The 19,569-nt window shown below is 39.8% G+C and overlaps 1 protein-coding gene across 1 annotated transcript in view; it reads left to right on the forward strand.

Annotated features, from left to right (window-relative positions):
* CDH6 (cadherin 6, type 2, K-cadherin (fetal kidney)) overlaps positions 1-19,190 on the forward strand; it is a 245,284-nt gene extending 226,094 nt beyond the window's left edge. Inside the window, exons 8-12 of the mRNA XM_006873498.1 lie at positions 299-435; positions 3,417-3,538; positions 5,396-5,513; positions 5,629-5,880; positions 18,411-19,190. Of these exons, the coding sequence (XP_006873560.1) occupies positions 299-435; positions 3,417-3,538; positions 5,396-5,513; positions 5,629-5,880; positions 18,411-18,901 (1,120 nt within the window). The 3' untranslated portion in view covers positions 18,902-19,190. The remainder of the gene's footprint in view (positions 1-298; positions 436-3,416; positions 3,539-5,395; positions 5,514-5,628; positions 5,881-18,410) is intronic.
* The last annotated feature ends 379 nt before the right edge of the window (positions 19,191-19,569 follow it).

The raw sequence follows: 19,569 nt of genomic DNA on the forward strand, positions 1-19,569 counted from the left end.
ATTTTATTCAATGTTAAGTTAGATATGCGCAAATAGGTAATTCAGGTAAAGAAAAAGTCATATCAGGTGGTGGTGGTTGTTAAGTGCCATTGAGTCAGTTACAACTCAAAGTGACCCTGTATACAGTTTCCAAGGAGCAACTGGTGGTTTTGAACTGCTGACTTTGTGGTTAGTAGTCCAATGCTTATCCTACAATGCCACACCAGGACTCCCTATAACAGGTACTCTGTGAATAACTTTAAGATATGAGATTAGCAAATGCAAAGAAAGCCTGTCTAAATTCTTTTCCCATTTTCAGGTACTCCGTGGATCGGCACACAGATATGGACCGAATATTCAACATTGATTCTGGAAATGGTTCCATTTTTACATCAAAACTTCTTGACCGGGAAACAGTGTTGTGGCATAACATTACAGTGATAGCAACAGAGATCAGTAAGTCTAATCTACTACTGCTGCCATTCCTGATTGATGGAGCGGCTATCCCAGCAAGGGCTCATGGAGCAACGCTGAAACTCGCTCCCATGTATTTGTTGATCCCGCTTAATATATATTGAGGGAAAGAGCCAAGCAATGGTTTTCAGTAATGTTTCTTCTAGACATGTGTTGGTTAATTCATAAATAATAATAGTGAAATTCATAAAGAAATTTCACAATGGTGAAAATTCTGCAGCTTGGAAACAATGTAATGTGAATGTATCATACAAATGAGGTTGGGTTTGTACATGTTGAATTTGGTTCCAAAAACCTTCTGAAACAAAGCATTACAGACACAGCTGAAACATGGATTCACTTATGTTAGAACTTGTATGAGGGGAGGTCAAATACACTCTTAAAGTGTAATATTATTTAGAAAGTGGTTAGAGATTCATCCTCAAGATTTCTATGGAATTTCTATCTCAAAATCTTTAAAGTGAAGAATTACAAATTTCCACTTTTTCATGGTACATGAAATGAGCAACATAAAACAAGTGACCAATAAAATGTTTACAATGAATTACTATAGCAGTCTCTCTGAAATGTAAGGCAAAACAAAATAATGCCATAAGAGCGTTTCAATGAAAATTACTCTACACAATAAAAAATTGTGCAGACAGTATGTAGACCTAAGTGCATAAATGAAATACAATCTTTAAAATAGTATCTAAGTTTCTGGGTTTTTTAAGCCTTCTGGATCATAACTCAGTTTTCCATTTTAAAAGTCTTTGTTTGGGTTGTTTTTTTTTTTCTTTAAGCTCTGTTTGGGTAGCTAGTGTGAAATGTTGCGTATCATATGGCATAGTCCAGTTGTAAATTTCGTCAACATAAATCATGAGATTTGAAGTGGCTGAAAGATAGTGGGTAGAATCCTATATAGCCAATCTGGGCTAGGCGTTTGTCTGCTAACCACAAAGTCAACGGTTCAAACCCAGCAGCCATTCCAAGGGAGAATGATGAGACTAACTGCTCCCCTAAAGATTTACAGCCTTGAAAACCCTCAGAAAACCCTCAGACTCGACTATGAGTTGGAACCGACTGAATGACAGTGCATTTGGGGATTTTTATATGCAAATGCAGTATTGCTTTTTGATAGCGATAAGGACAGCTCATTATCAGTTTATTGGGTGGGAGTTTGCTCTTCATAATTTATGGGAAGGTACTGATGTGGATAGCAATGGCAGAACATGCTAAAAGCTTTAAAATTACAAAATTATTTCCCACTAAAAAGGGCCATTTGCTGAACATCATGAAATTTAAGCTTTTTTTGTGGATGATCTTATTCCAATTTATGTTTTACTAAAGTAGTCATTTCATAAGTATTTTAAGCTTTGGGCCTAAAAAGTTCTGTTTTAAGATTTAATGTCTTTATGACTCATTTGAAACTATTAGTGATTAAGGTCTTTTAAAGGTTCAGCTTCAGCACCCACTCTGGAGCCTTTGTTCTTGCTGTTTCTTCTACCTGGAGAGCCAGAAATAGTCACTTGGCTTCATCCTCTGTATTCATGTCTCTACATAAATGTCATTTCATCAAAGAAGCTGTCCCTGGTCATCTATTTACAGCAGCACCACCATCTCTATTTTTTCTATAGAGCTTACCAATATCTGATACATTCTATATTTGTGTTTACAGTTTGTCTACCTTCATTAGGAAGGAGGGAGTCCCTGAGTGGTGCTAACGGTTGATTTGCTAACATAAAGGTTGGAGGTTTTCAAGTCCCCAGTGACATTTGATTCTGAAAAATCAGCTATTGAAAACCCTATGGAAAATTGTTCTACTCTGATCCACATGGTGTCACCATGGATCAGAATCAATGCAATAGCAACTGGCTACTGGTCCAGGATGTAGGATCTTTCTAATGACCCTTAAGTGTCCCAGCACCCACAATAGTGACCAGCCCACCAAATATGCATAGAGTGAACAAACAAATGAATAAACGTATGTGTGGAATGAATGAACAGAGTTTTATATCAGGAGTCTATCTTCCATACTATCCCAGAAACTATCATAAGAGGCAACTCAGGTGCTTCATTTACCTCAAGTCTTCAAACGTCAGTTGTGCTCTACCACTATTCTAGGTGAACATGTGGTCTTTGGATTCAAGCAGAGCCAGTTTTGAATCCAGTCCCCACTTCCTTATAGCTTTGTGAACTTGAATACATTACTTAACTTCAATACCTCAGTTCCGTCTATCAAATGGAACGATATCTCTATCTTCCTCCAGAGTTTGTAAGAATTAAATGCTATAATGTAGCAAAGTGCTTAGCATAATATCTAGCTCTTGTTCAACATGCAAACTAAACACTGAAGACAATCAGCAGTCCTGTTGTTTTCTGGTGCTTCATCCACCCCTCCTACCCCACCTGGCTAGCAACTATGACATCGATATTTCAAATATGAGCTGGGTCATCCACGATGAACAAGTTTCAGCAGAGCTTCCAAATGAAAGCAAACTCAGAAGAAAGGTCTGAAAATCTACTTCCAAAAATTCATCAGTGAAAGCTATAGATCACAGGAGGATATTGCCCAGTACAATTCTGGAAAATGAGTCTCCTGGGTTGGAAGGCACAACACAATGGTACAACAGTATACTCAAACATAGCAATGATCATGAAGGGGGCCCCAGATGGACACTGTTGTACACGGGATCACCGTGGGTTGGTGCTGACTTGCCAGCAGCTAACAACAACAGCAATATGCAGTTGAATTATATCGGCACCAGTAGCTTTGTCTCCCAGGTATTTCCACTGGGCGTATCTTAACTCCAGAAGTGCCAAACAATCCAATTCTACTTTCTTGTGACCGCCTTAACCTGTGTCCCTCACAGCAGCGTTCAGGAACCTCCACAAGAATGAGCATGAAGGAGAGTGTGCATGTTGTCTACCAGGAATGGGCCATCAGCATATAAGTGCATTTTCTCTTCTTTTGCGTGTTGCAGATAATCCAAAGCAAAGCAGCCGAGTGCCTCTATATATTAAAGTTCTAGATGTCAATGACAATGCCCCAGAATTTGCTGACTTTTATGAAACCTTTGTCTGTGAAAAAGCGAAGGCCGATCAGGTGAGTTCATAAGAAATCACATTCAGATTTACAATAGAATCGGATGAATTTAGCATTCCTAATAACTCATTTGAGACACAGAACTGAGAGCTAGTTTTGAATTATCTATGACATGATTGTTAAAGAAATTAATACTATCAACAAGAACCAGGACTAATGTTTAACTTGCCCAAGAGAATAATTTTTAAGGGCTTGAAAGTTCATTGTCTGAAAGATTGAGGCTGATTTCAAATCAGTGTTAAGTTTTCATTAAAATAAGTAGTTCATGCTTTATTGGAAATATATATATATGTATATATATATATTGGTAAGCAGATAGGCTTAGTTACATACATGGAAGTAATGCCTGGAAAAAATTTACCATACATGGAAAAGTTTACCATGCATGGAAAAAACAGAATATATTTTACAGTTCCCCATCATTCATTCATATTTTCACTTATTTTTATTGTGTATTCATATGAGCAATTAAATGTTTTACTGTTTCATACATTTGGTAACACCGTGGTTAAAATGCTCATCTGCTAACCAAAACATTGGCAGTTCGAACTCAGTCTGCTCCCATAAAGATTTATAACCTCAGAAACCCTACATGGCAGTTCTACTCTGTGCTATTGGGTCACTAAGGGTCAGATTCAACTCGACGACAGTGGAGTTCCCACTTGAAGTAGGTGCCAATGGTATATAATGCTAGATAGAGTCTGTCCAAATGCAAGTGTGTTCATGTTAAAGTAGGAAGATAAAGTTACTACATTTTTATGCTCATTTTCTTTGTAACTTATCTGAAAGTTGATGGCTCTGGCTTGTGACCTTATGTATCAAGACTGCATTACTAAACAGGCTGTCCAAATAGTGTTTCCATGTTGTTACGTTGCAATGTTGTGTCAAATAATAAACAAATCCAGACTTTGGTTGGGAAATACTTGGTTCAGAAAAAAAGTTGACTACAAGGAGGACAGAGACATTAGAGGGAGGAGTCTATTACAATAAGGAGAACAGTGTGGTCAGAAGGTCAGCAAGTATCTGGAGAGCCAGGTGAAATGTGTTTATAGAGGCAAGTGTAAAAAGACCAGAAAGAGAGGCATAAGATCACTTGGTAAATCGGAGCATGTTTTATGCTGAGGCAGGCTATTTCCACGGAGGGGCCCTTAATGAAGGGTTGTGTGTTGGCTCAGGTTGAGGGTGGGCCAGAATGCAGGGACCTGGGAAAGAAAAGAAGCTTTAACAACATTTCCTTAACAAGCATTTTGTTTCTGATTGATCAGTGAGGACAAGCAGTTCAGTTAATCATCTATGAGGCCAAGAATGGGATTGTGGCTGGCCTTGTCAAAGGGGAACAAGGGAGCGTTTATGAGTCTTACCTAAGTCATCTGGGGAAGAGTGGTTCTTTGCAGTTTAAGCTATTTTCCTTGACACAAAAGGTGTGGAGATTTCATTAAAGGTCGCTGTTTCCAGCATCACAGGGTTCCGGTAAAATTCAGGTTTGTCAGCTGTCACTCTTGAGCAGTGTTTCTCTACTGGGGGTGATTTTTGCCCACCAGAAGACATTTGGCCATGTCTGGAGACATTAACAAGTATGCTGTTAAACATCCTACCATGCACAAGACAACCTCCACAGCGAAGGATTATCCACTGCTCTAAGATTTTCTAACCCACCAATTTAAAAAGAGTGTATTCATTGCAAAGTTGTTTTTGTGTTGTTGTTGTTTTTTATCATTTTTCATAATTAATTTACTTTCATTGTTGTTGAATATGCTATCATTTTTAGTAAAAACTAAAGCACATTTATTCAAGACATTTACTACCAAACTGTAAGACATACTTTTGAGTTAGCAAAACTCTGTGGCTTTATTTTAGTTGATTCAGATCCTACGTGCCATTGACAAAGACGACCCTTATAGCGGCCACCAATTCTCATTCTCACTGGCCCCTGAAGCAGGCAGTGGCTCAAATTTCAGCATTCAAGACAACAAAGGTAAACGTACACAAGTTACATTCTCTATCAGCATATGTGGTTCCATATCCTATCACAGTAGAGCCAATACGTGGTGCGTTACTCATACACATTCACCATTACTTTCTGGTTCCAGACAACACAGCGGGGATCTTAACTCGGAAAAATGGATATAACAGACAAGACATGAGCACCTACCTCCTGCCTGTGGTCATTTCAGACAACGACTACCCAGTCCAAAGCAGCACTGGGACGGTGACTGTCCGGGTCTGTGCATGTGACTCCCACGGAAACATGCAGTCCTGCCATGCGGAGGCACTCATCCATCCCACCGGGCTGAGCACAGGGGCTCTAGTTGCTATCCTTCTTTGCATTGTGATCCTACTAGGTAAGCTAGTTCTCCCTACATCCCATCTCCCCCCTGAGGAGGGGCCCACACTGCAAATTAGATCCTCTAGATTTATCTGCCTCTCCCAGTAAGGCATACAACTTGATCTAGGTGTTGTAGAGTTAACATGCTGAGAATCTGTTGTTCAACTCTGAATTCATTTTTGCTTGAAAATAACTTTGGAAACTGAGCAGATGTGAAACTTGCCCATTCTCTGCCTACCCAGGAAATCATTCCTCTAAAAGAATCTCTTGTCTATCAAAATTCTTGAGGGTAAACCTCGGGGGTGGAGGGTTGAGGGCACTATAAGTATGCCCTTTTCCTTTCATTTATTGTTTAATTATTTAATCTGCTGAAGCATTGTGCAGTTCTAAGGAGGGGAAGTCATCAAGCAGGTGCACATGATAAAGGATCCTTCTACAAAGGTAAACTTTAAAAACTGATGAGGAAGGAGAAAGAGGAATATGATGACTTTTTCTCTGTCATAAAGGAAAATAAACACTATGTAATTTTCTTAAATTGGCAAATTTATTTTGACCTAAATGACTGTGTCTTTAGCTCTCTGGAGGCCACATATGTATGTCTATTATTTCTCAGACTCTTTGTAATAACTTTTGTGGTGAAGGAAATAGATCTGGGACCCACTAGAAACCAGAAACAAATGTGGTAACAGAAAGTCAAGGTCTAATCATCTAATGATGATTCAAATGAAATGTTTGCTCCCAGTCAACTTCTAAAACACATATATTGAGTTCAAATTGCTGAACAGTCCCTGGCCGCTTTGTAAACTAAAGAATCGAATGTTACTTAATGCAAACCTTCCAAAAATAAAAGCAAGATTTGAAAAGCTTACCTAAACAATGAAAAAAAGGAAAGAGTTAGAATTAACCTGGATTGCACAAGATGGGAAAAGATTTAAAACAATGAAGACATCATGTTTTGTGAAGAATAAAGGAGAACCTACATTTCTCCAAGAAGAGAGTGCCTAGGGAACCCTGCTTAAGAACTCCACAATCCAGATCAACTTTGCTAATTATAACTCAAGCCTGGAAACTCAACTACAGAGCTGTGATTCTCTTTGTCAACTAAGATTTGGGGAAAGTATTTTAAGATAGGAGGATAAATAAAAACTGACAGTATGCAAAGGCAAATCAGTGTTTCTCATGGTGTGAGCCTGGAAAAATCATTTTGGAAAAGGAGGATATGAGCGTTCTTTTTGAATTAAAAGGCTACATTTTTAGAAGGTTATATATTTTTAAAGCATCAGGTCATATCCTGTGGACTCTTAGTATGTCTAGGGAAGGAGAGCTCACTTGGCATTGGATAAAGTTGATTCTTGGTTTTCCTTCACTATCTACCCATTTCATTTTCTACTTCCTTCTAACCAGCTCACTTTGTCTGCCCTCATTTCCTTTCTCCAATGTGTTTGCTGTCTCTGCCTCACTCCCCATTTGCTTCACTGCCTCCCACATTTTGTCTAGCTTCTTCAGAATTCTGTGCCTAATGAAAAAGGAGAGAAATAGAATTTAATGTTTGGAGGTGCACACGGTGGGCTAAATACTGTACAAATGGCTATATAGATGGTTTTCTCATTTAATACTCAGAACCATCTGGTATTTATTTATCTGTATCTTAACTGTGAAAACCAAGGCTCCAAGATATTATGTCATCTAGCCAAGTCACACAAATTGAAAGCCCACGTTTTCTCCCGACAGACACTTGGTGCTTCCAAGCTGCTTCCTCTGTGACCTTGTGTAATGCAGGGCAATGTCCAGGCTAAAGGAAAGCCCACACCGACAATGGTTCACACCCACCAGTGGCTCCTTGGAGACCCTATATAGTGTCACTATGAGTCGGAGCCAGTTCAATGGCACCTAACCACAACATTCTGTAATAATAAAACAGTAAAAACTACCACATGTCACACTTTATAGTGCTTTGAAGTTCACAAAACTTTCACTTTTATTAACTCATTCCTTTAGACAACACTCTGCTTACTTAGAAGGATCAAATCATTTATGTTATTTTAGGTCTTCTGATCTCAACTATCTTACTGCCTTCTAGTTTTATGGGATTTGAGCACCAGTTTCTCCAAGTACAAACTTGTCCATTCCAATAACAAACTAAACATAAAACCCACCTCAGTGCTGCCTTCTGGCACCAAGGGGCGGGAGAAAAGGAGAAGGTTCCATTCTTGATGTAGGCTCCATACCCAGCCCTGTGACTTTATCAGAATGTTTTTTCTCCACATGCTTAGAAATTACATTGTACATTTTTTTTTAAAGTTAGCAGTGATTTCTCTTTTAGACAAGTATGGTGTTATTGTGATTAAGTGCCATCAAGTCGGTTCTGACCCATAGCTATCGTGTTTCCAAGGAGCAACTGGTAGGTTTGAACTGCTGACCTTGTGATTTACAGTCCAGTGCTGATCCTACAGTGCCACACCAGGAGTCTTTAGCCAAGTATATTCTCCAGAAATTCTGTGCAAATGTGCATGCAGCCAAATAAGAAGAGATATGTAGACCGTTTTGGAGTCCTGGTGTGGCGCTGTAGGATAAGCACTGGACCACAGGTCAGTTTGAGCCACAAGATTGGTGGTTCAAATTCACCAGCTGCTTCCAGGAAACCCTATACAGGGTTGCTATGAGTCAGAACCAACTCAAAGGCACTTAACAACAACAGCAATATGGACAACTTTAGCATGGAAGAACTAAGCATGAATAAAGGCCTTTGACTTAACTGAATACGATCTCTGTTTTTTAAAGAATCGTATTTTCAGGAAATCACTTCAGATATGCATAGGAAAACTAGAGGAAATTTAAGTTATAGGAAAATTGTTGTTATGTGCCATCGAGTCAATTCCAATTTAAAAGTGACCCTGTATAAGTTTCCCAGAAGCAGCTGGCGGTGATAAATTCCTGCTGTTTTGCCTTAAATTACTAAATGAACCTGTGTACATCAGGGTTTAATCCTTTGAGAGACAGTTGATTCGATTCTTCTCTCAAATCTCAAAGGCTATCCTTAGTTACAACCATCTGTCTTGCAAAGATGTGCCATTTGTCACACTGAAAATCAACCCACAGCCTAACAAGGACCCCTGGTTCTTTCATCCAGCTGCAGGATCTCTTAGCTGTTTCTCAAACACCTAGCCCATTCCCATCCAGGTCTACCCGGCCTGGAATTCTTCTTTGCCAGGTAATTCCTTTGAAAACTCCTCATGCCTTTGGTCATATATCACTTCTTCGATTATGCAACTTCCCCACAAAACATGCACAGTCCCCCAAACATACACAGAAACCCTCTCATCCTCCTTACACTGCTCTGCCTTGCCTTGTTTACATACCATTATCACTTTCTGTGATAAACACTGGACCACAAACGCCTCAGAAACCCTACACAGGATTGCTATGAGTCAGAACCAACTTGATGTCACTTAACAATAACAATATCACCTTCTAATAATGTCCATAATTATTAATAGAATGAAAATGTTCATTGTTGATTTTCTAAAATAAAAACCCTATGGGCCATAAAAGAGTGAGAGATTGCTTCAGTCTTTTAAGGTCCTAGGACATTTACCTATTGTTTCATTGGTTGTGCCAAGAACCCTACATGGCACAGTTGTCATTGTGAAGTGCCATCGAGTCGAGTCGACCCATAGTGACCCTGTATAGGATTTCCAAGGAACAGCTGGTGAGCTTGAACCACCGACCTTGTAGTTCAAATGGCTTTGCAGTCTGACGCATTAGCCCACAGAACTAAATAACTGTTAATTGAATGGATGGTTAGATGGATGCATGCATGAACATTCTGAATAAGGTGACAAATGCGCTATTAGAATACATTCTGGTGGCATCAACATGTGTACAATTATACAACCACACTCTTGAAAATGGCAAAACTGCATATTCTTTAGAACTACTTTATAAGCCAAACCTGTATCAAAGCATAGAAATTGAGAATCTGACCAACCTACATTTGGTCATAGCTCTACTTTTCAGTGACCTGTCCATGTGACCACTCTCAACCTCCCTTTTATCTGATATAAAATGGAGCTATAATAATGCTGCCATCTTTGTTGTTAGGTTCCGGCTCGTAGTGACTGTGCACAACAGAACAAAATACTGCCCAGTCCTGCAGCATCCTCAGTGTGGTTTGTTCTGAGCCAATGGTTGTTGACACTGTGTCACTCCATCTGGTTGGGGGTCTTCCTCTTTTTACCAACCATTCACTTTACCAAGTATAATTTTTTTAAAAAAAAAAGCTTAACAGGATGTGTTTATTAGTTTATAGAGCCAAGTATACATGCGTGGTGCTTCAAACAGAGTTAGTGTTAAATGTTTTTATTTTTCTGGATGCAAAGCCATCTGATGCTTGAGGTGGATACCGTAAATACTAGAATATTACTGCAGCTATAATGTCATTCTCCTGGGACTGGTCCTTCCCGATAAATTTATCCAAAGAACAGCAGACAGAATCTCACCATCTTCACTTCTAAGGAGCATTCTGGCTGCACTTCCTCCAACACAGATTACTATGCTCTTCTGGTAGTCCATGGTACTTTCAATATTCTTCACCAACACCATAATTCAAATAAACCAGTACTTCTGTGGTCTTTCTTATTCACTTTCCAACTTTCACATGCCTATGAGACAGCTGAAAATACCATGGCTGATGTCAGGCACAACTTAGTCCTCAAACTGACAGCGTTGCTCTTTAACACCTTAAAGATGACTTTTGTAGCAGATTTGCCTAATGCAATACATCATTTGGTTTCTTGACTTTTGTTTCCATGAGCACTCAATGTGGATACACACAAAATCTCTTCTTTGTTTATCAGGCTGTTAATCATTGGTCCAGTGGTAAGAATATTTATTTTATTTTCATTGAGATATATAATCCATAACAAACACTGTAATCTTTGATTTTCATCATTTAGTATTTTAAGTCTTCACTTTTAAGCAAGATTATGTCATCTGCCTATCTCAGTTTGTTAATAAGTCTTCCTCCAATACTAATGCCATGTTCTTCTTCATATAATACTGCTTCCTTTATTATTTGCTCAGCATACCGACTGAATATGTATGTTGGTGATGGTTATGTCCCAGAAAGTCAGTTCCGACTCATAGCAACTGTACAGGATTTCCAAAGCTGTAAATCTTTACAGGAGCAGAAAGCCTCTTCTTTCTCCCATGAAACAGCTGGTAGTTTCAAACTGCTGACCTTAAGGTTCGCAGACTGATTCATATAATGAAAAGATAAAACTCTAGTGCACACATTTCCTGATTCTAAACCATTCGGTATCCCCTTATTCTGTTCAAACAACTGCTTCTTGGTTTATGTATTGGTTCCTCATAAGCACAATTAACTGTTCTGGAATGCCCATTCTTCATAATACTATCCATAATTTGTTGTGATCCACACAGTCAAATGCCTTGGCATAGTCAATAAAGCACAAGTAAACATCTTTCTGATACTCTCTGCTTTCAGCCAAGAGCCATCTGGCATCAGCAATGACATCCTCATTCTATATCCTCTTCTGAATCCAGCTTCAATTTCTGGTAGCTCCCTGTCTGCATACTGCTACAATCATATTTGAATTTTCTTCAGCAAAACTTTATTTTCATGTGATATTGATTATATTGTTTGATGATTTCTTCATTCTAATGGATCACCTTTCTTTGGAATCGTCACAAATACGTATCTCTTCCATAGGTTGGCTAGGTAGCTGTCTTCCAAATTTCTTGACATAGATGAGTGAGCACCTCCAGTGCTGCATCCATTTGTTGAAACATTTTATATTCCATCAGTTCCTGGAGTCCAGTTTTTCACTAATTCCTTCATTGTAGCTTGGACTTCTTCCTTCAGTACTATCAGTTCTTGATCATATACTACCTCTTGAAATGGTTGAGCATCAACCAATACTTTTTCATACAGTGACTGTATTCTTCCCATCTTCTTTTGATGCTTCTTGCATCATTCAATATTTTGTTCATAGAATCCTTAAATATTGCAATCCAAGGCTTGAATTTTTTCTTCAGTTCTTTAAGCTTGAGAAATGTTTTGGTGTTCTATTTTCAGTTCTCTGCACATTCATTATAATTCTTTACTTTGTCTTCTTAAACTGCCTTTTTACTTCCTCATTTCTTCCATTTGTTTTTGCTTCTCTTTGCTCAAGAGCAAGTTTCAGAGTCTTTTCTGACATCCATTTTGGTCTTCTCTTTCTTTCTTGTCTTTTTAAAGAGCTTTTGGTTTTTCATGTATGATGTTCTTCATGTCATTCTACAACTCTCTGGTCTTCGGTCATGAGTGCCTAATGCCTCAAATCTGTTCTTGAAATGATCTCTAAATTCAGATGGGATAATCTCAAGGTTATATGATGGCTCTCATGGACTCATTTTAATTTTCTGCACTTTCAGCCTGAATTTACATGTAAGTGATTAATGTTCTATTCTACAGTCAGATCCTGACCTTATCTTATCAGATGATACTGAGCTTCTCTATCATTTCTTACCACAGATGTAATCAATATGATTCCTGTGTATTCCATCTGGTGAAGTCCACATGCATAGCCACCTTTTATGTGGCTGAATAGAAGATATTTGAAATGATGAAATTGTGGGCCTTAACAGAATTCTATCATGCAGTCTCCAGCATCATTTCTATCATCAAGGACATTATTTTCCAGCTACTATCCTTCCTCTTTTTCCCAACCTTCACATTCCAATCACCAGTAATTATCAATACACCTTGGTTGCATGCTTGATCCATTTGAGACTAAAGAAATTGGTTGTACATTTGTTCATTGTTGTTGAGTGGATTCCAACTTCTAGTGACCCTGTGTAGGGTTTCGAAGGCTTAAAACTTTATGGGAGCAGGAAGTCTTGTCTTTCTCCCACGAACCACCTGGTGGCTTTGAACTGTCAAACTTGTCCTATGATTCATCACTGGCTTTAGTGGCTGGTATGTAAAATTTGAATAATAGTGCCCTTAACTGGTTTCCTTAGTAGTTGTGTGCATGTTATCCTATCATGGACAGCATTGGACTTCAAGATAAATCTTGAAATGTTCTTTTTGATGGTGAATGTGAGTCATTCCTCTTCAATTTGTCATTCCAACATAGTAAACCATGTGATTTTCAGACTTAAAATGGCTACTACCAATCTATTTCAGCTCACTAATGCCTAGGAAATCTTATGTATTCTATTTCGTTTTTGATGACTTTCAATTTTCCTAGACTCATACTTTGTACATTCCACCTTCCAATTATTAATTCATGTTGCAGTTTCTTCATCCCATTTTGAATTGTGCCCCATCAGCCTACTTTCACCATTAAGGTCATCTCTACTTTGAGAAGGCAACTCTCTTTCCCAGTCATATTTTGAAGGTCTTCTGACCTGAGGGGCTCATCTTCCAGCACTATATCAGACAATGTTGCACTGCTATTCATAAGGTTTTCAGTGGCTAACCATTCAGAAGTGGTCTTCCTCTCCTTCTTCCTAGTCTGTCTTAATCTGGAAGCTCTGCTGAGTGATCCTTCTGGTATTTAACATACTGGTGGCATAGCTTCCAGTATCACACCACCACCTAAGACCCCACAGTGTGACAAACTGACAGATGAGTTGCGGTTGTAGGGCTCTTGTTGTTATTGTTGTTGTTGTGAAGTGCCGTCGAGTCAATTCCAACCCCTAGCAACACTGTCTAGGGTTTCCAAGGAACAGCTGGTGAGCTTGAACCACCCATCTTGCAGTTCAAATGACTTTGCAGTCTGACGCATTAGCCCGCAGCACCATACCAGGATTCCTATCATTTAAATGAAATTGATATAAAACAAAGAGCCCCGGTGATGCAACAGCTGGTAATCAAAAAAGTGGCTCAAACCAATCCAGCAGTTCCCTGGGAGAAGAACCTAATGATCTGCAACCTTAGCTAAGTAAACCCTATGGGGCAGTTCTACTTTGTCACATGGGGTTGCTATGAGTTGGAATTGACTTGTTGGCACCCAACAACAGCTTAGTGCAGTGTGTGGCACAAAGAAAGCATTTGATAAATATAATCAATTATGGTTGCTAACAACAACAACAACTGGTTGCTAATATTAATAATGTCTGAAATTTTAATATATATACCCATGGTTGTGCATATATATCCATTAATATATATACAAACATATATTGTTGTTAGGGGCCGTACAGTAGATTTGGACTCATAGCAACCGCATGTGTTTTTCAAGTTTGTAACCTTTCAGAAACACATCACCAGGAGGTACTTTGGAGGTGTCTCTGAGGACAGCGAAGAGGACCCACAGGCTGCAGGGAGCAACAGCAATGGCTACTATTATTTCTAGATGATGGCTACACGGTCTCACCCTTCTAGCTATGTCCAATCACAATTTGCATGCTAGAATTGCTCCATCCTTAGGAACTTCTAATAAGAACACTATTCTGTTGTGTGGGGCTGAGAGGGGGGATGGGGCCCTGCTACCTGACCTTTCATGATAACTTAATTGGCCAACCAAAAACAACAACAACAACCGTGATTTCAGATCCTTGATTGGCAACAATGTATAACTGCAATCCCAAATGCAGACACTTGCATAAAATGGCGATGGTCAAAGGCTACTGTACCACAAGTTGGCTTTTTGAGAAAGTTAGACATTCTGTACTGAGCAGCCTACTGTGTCCTCAATGTTGTGCCCACCCACCCAAACCCACTAATAACCAGGCTTGCAACTCTCTTCTCCAGCTCTGTTCTCCAGCTAAATATTAAGTATTAACAACTTAACAAGATCAATAAAAACTCTCTGCATGTCTCAGCATTCCCTGTAAAAAACAGAACAAAACAAAAACGTTCAGTTAGTAGTCCAGCATGTAACCATTTGCCCCACCCAGAGACTTCCATATACTAAGGTAAACTCAACAAGTATTGCTTCTAGGATTCTAGTTCATATATGCAGAGGCATATCCCAAATAAAACAGGATTAAACATGTGTCTAAGATCAATGGATGGCTTTAGGCAAGTTCTCTCCGTAAAATACTTGTCTTAATCTTATTAGGATGCCTCAAAAAAAAAAAAAAGGTCCAATCAAAACAGTGACTTCTGAGGGAATCTGCTAGGCCAGTACAATTCAAGGAACATAGATCAGCTCAGAAAGTTATGACCGTTATTTTTTGGAATCTCAAAGAACCAAAGATAATCACAGGTCTTATTAGGAAGAAGTTTTAAGAAAATTGAAAATTGCATTGGTAAGAAAAAGACCTGGAAATTTGCACCATGGATTTCTTTCTATCATAACAATGCACCAGCTCATTCTTTGAGGGTAACAAGGACTGTAGTATGAGAATTTCTTTGGGAAACCTTACCTCACTCAGATATCTCTGATCTTGTCCCTCCAGACTCCTTTATGTTCCCAAAATGCAAATAACATTTTAAAGGAACAAGATTTTAAGGGCTTTGAGGATGGCAAAACTGCCATTTTGACATGGCGTAAGTCTAAGAGTGCAGAATTCATCAGCGAAATGTTGGAGAGATGGAAACACCACCTTCAGAAATGTGTAGACCTAGATGGAGGAAACCAAGAAACGATAGCTTTACATTTTAATACTTTGGTTTAATAAAGCTTCTATGAGTCTATAGCAATACTTTTAACGTGCCCTCATATATGCATACCTGGTGAAAAGCTATTCTTCTGTGATTCTTAATGCAATACTTCAATTTTCAAGGCTCATAAAAATTAGAGCATGTTACGGTTGAGATCGTAAAGAGCACTTCCTCAGATGGACTCCCTGGACAAACCCAGTTCACTAACTTTGTGCCCTGTTTTCACTCTAAGATGTCTCTGTGTTTCCATTTTCCCACTCATTGGTCCATTTGTAGAAGTGCCACTTTACAGGTAGCCAGATGTCCCCTACCCAAGTGCAAAGAAACACTTTGTTATTGTTAGATGCCATTGAGTCGGTACCGACCCATAGCGACTTTATGCGCAGCAGAATAAAACGCTGCCCGAACCTGGGCCAGCGTCACTGTTGCTGCGACGCTTGAGCCTATCGATGCTGCCACTTGGCTAATCCATCTCGTTGGAGGTCTTCCTCTTTTTCTCTGACCCTCCACCTTACCAAACATGAAATCCTTCTCCAGCAACTGGTCCCTCCTGACAATATGTCTGAAGTATGAGAGATGAAGTTTGACCATCTTGAAACACCAGGAACCACTTAAATACAATTCTTGCTTTCCCTCTAAATTGAGTTAGGAGGAATCATCAAAAGAACAAACATTCTTGTAAGTCCATCTTCTGCCTATAACTGATTGGAATACCTAAAATGGGGCTACAACGTGCCCAGTGAAGGAGGCTTCCTGCGGAGCCTCTGCAATATATAAGATTGTAGGTAGAAGCATGAACCACATCCAGATCTCCAGAGATGGGAAATTTCCACTTTAAAGGATGAGCAGACCAGCCTGGAGCAGCTAGAAGAACAGAAGATACTTCATGAAAGAAAGACCTACAGGAAAAATACAAAACAATAGAGGCAGACGGACTGTTACTACAAGAACAAACAAGTTGCTTGCCCAGGAAGCATCAAGGCAAGTGGTCGGGTACCCTCAGTGCAAACCACCTTCCAAGACTAAGACTCAATGGGAATACATGCTCTGATTGGTGACCACACTCATCACCAATAAGGGGAAGTAAGGAAAAAACAGCAATGAAGCGACGAGCTAAGCCCTGCAATGTGGAGAGTGAAGCGTTCAGCTAACAAAAAGAGGGGGTATATGCACAAGAACACCCACACTTGCAGATAATACCCACTTGACCTGGCTTCAATGACTGGATGGTCAGAGCTCAACCAGAAGAGGAAAAAAAGAGGAATCTGATACTGTTTGATGAACTTGACCTACACCTATGGATGCAGTAGCTCAAAAGAGGGAACAAATTCTTACAGCAAGAATCATTCCCACCCCCTCCACACACAGAGTAGACAGGGATGGGCAACTTGGACATTGGCTACCCAAAATGTGGTGGCCTACAAAGACAAGAAGTGACTGGCTTACAAGCTTTCAAGAGGGAACCTAGATGTGCTGAAGACCTGGGGGGCACGGGGGAAGGATTGCATGAAGGGGATTATAACCATGGCAATGAGACGATATACGATAGAATGAATGTAAAACTAATGTTCTCCCATGCAAACTATCACATAATTCACAATAAAACATTTAAGAAAAAAAAAGAGGGAACCTAGAGCCAGGGGGCCTGGAGGAGGCAGAATCTCCAGTGAGTAGTATCCAATCTGTCTAGGCAGATCTGATGGAATGAAATGCAGATGGGTCTCTTATGATACAATAGTGAATAATTGTTATCAGGACTGATTGTGAGGGTTGGAAATGTAAAGGTAGACGTTTTATAGCAAGGAAGGGAGTGATTAACTTTCCAGTCTAGGAGTGGAGGCCCCTAGGACCATCAACGGAGAAAAGCCAAGAGTGGGACCCTACCCAGAGAAGCAGTGATGCCTGAAATGGAGGCAGAGAGGATGACGTGGAGAGATGGAGCAGCTGGGGACTTTAGATCCAGAGAGGGAGAAGGGCTGTGTGCTGAAGACTAAGGGGAGGGGGGAGTGTAGGGGGGCAGGCTTGCAGGGTATACCCTTTGGTTGGTTGAAGATGCATGGAGGGGATTGTAATCATGGCAATGAACCAATATGCGATAGAATTGAATGTAAAACTAATGTTCTCCCATGTAAACTACCATATAATTCACAATAAAAAAAAGAAAAGAAAAGAACAAGCATTCTGAGTAATAAATGTACAAAACATGAGCCTTTGAAAGATAAAAGAAGTTCTAACTTATATTGTCTTTTCTGTGTCACTCAAAGAGAAATAATTTGGTCTGTGTGAAATTACCTGCCCCTTTCATATTGGCTGAACTCCCAAGTTCGCAATGGCTTCCTGAGCTATATCTGGTGTCTCCAAGAATTATCTGTAACAATATTTCTTTATAGGTGGAAAGGTATGAAAACATTCACATCTCTACTTTGGGTTTTAAACTAGTTTTACACTTTTAAAAGAAGGCATAGTGCAAAAGTTATTTTAGATGTGAAGTTATGCAAACCTTTCAACACATTTCGGAAGGTGCCAGCCTTGTCCTTATAACCAGCATTTTAGGTGTTCAGCATAATTTGCACTCTTATTATTGCAGTATTTTCACTGTGCGTGAGCTTTTTTATTTTACTTCATTTTTTCCTTACCACAAAACTAGTGTGCAATCCATTTCAAAGCAAAAACAGGAAACTACTGACAAAATGTGATGGTGTTTTATCATCTATTCAAAATGTAACCTTCTTACAAATATTTACTCCAGTTTTGGAGTCCGGGTTTGATCATGTTTGGAGGCAAGTGCATCTCAAAAGGAATAAAAGTTGAGTCTGCAGTTTTCGAGAGAACTTTTTTAAACTTCCCTTTTGAGCACAGCGTTTCTTCCTGACGTTAATTGGGCGGCAAATTAACTTTCCCTTCCCTTCCTGTTTTGTTTCTGCTTCCAGTGACAGTGGTGCTGTTTGCAGCTCTGAGGCGGCAGAGGAAAAAAGAGCCTTTGATCATTTCCAAAGAGGACATCAGAGATAACATTGTCAGTTACAATGATGAAGGCGGCGGTGAAGAGGATACCCAGGCCTTTGATATCGGCACCCTAAGAAACCCTGAAGCCATTGAAGACAACAAATTACGGAGGGACATCGTGCCCGAAGCCCTTTTTCTACCCCGACGGACCCCAACAGCTCGTGACAACACCGACGTCCGAGATTTCATTAACCAAAGGTTAAAGGAAAATGATACGGACCCCACGGCACCGCCCTACGACTCCTTGGCCACCTATGCGTACGAAGGCACCGGTTCGGTGGCCGATTCTCTGAGCTCGCTGGAGTCGGTGACCATGGATGGAGATCAAGACTATGACTATCTGAGTGACTGGGGCCCTCGGTTCAAAAAGCTAGCAGATATGTACGGAGGGGTGGACAGTGACAAAGACTCCTAATATGTTGCCTTTTTTCCTTTTCCAATGCGACACTGAGAAACGTGAAGTGGCTCTTTCTTTGTATTTATCCACTATTCTCTGAAGGGTTCTCTCGTCTACCCGTTCCAAAAGTCAATGGCTGCAGTCTGTGTGGATCAAATGTTAGAGACTTTTTTCTAGTACACTTTTATGAGCTTCCAAGAGGCAAATTTTTATTTTTTAGTGCATCCAGTTTATGAAATCAGTCCAGTAGGTACCATACTAGGAGAGCCGACAGGGGACAATGTCTCCCTTAGGTCTCTGAGGGCAGGTTGGAACTCTTCCATTCCCACTGGCCTGGTCTTCTTACCACATCTCCTTGCCTCTGGTCAGATAGCTGTTCTGACTGTACATTTCACATGCAAATGAGGTGAAGAATTGTGCTTTAGTGGTAATAGTAACATGTCAGTAAAAGAAATGAGGGAGGGACAACAGTGAAGTTGGTCCTGGTGTATCAGAGATAATAAAGTGATACATGGACATGTGTTTCATATACAGTAAAACCTGCAAAAGTGAAAATCATGAAAAGGAAAACAGATCTCTTTCCCACTACTAGAGAGCCACAGGAAAGTAGTAAGACAGTTTTCTGTCAAAAGCAGAAAACGGGAGATGTAGGAAAAAATGGGGCAGTCTTGTGGAGTTCAACCCTC

The sequence above is a fragment of the Chrysochloris asiatica genome, unplaced genomic scaffold (assembly GCF_000296735.1).
Source record: "Chrysochloris asiatica unplaced genomic scaffold, ChrAsi1.0 scaffold00243, whole genome shotgun sequence".
Classification (NCBI taxonomy): Eukaryota; Metazoa; Chordata; class Mammalia; order Afrosoricida; family Chrysochloridae; genus Chrysochloris; species Chrysochloris asiatica.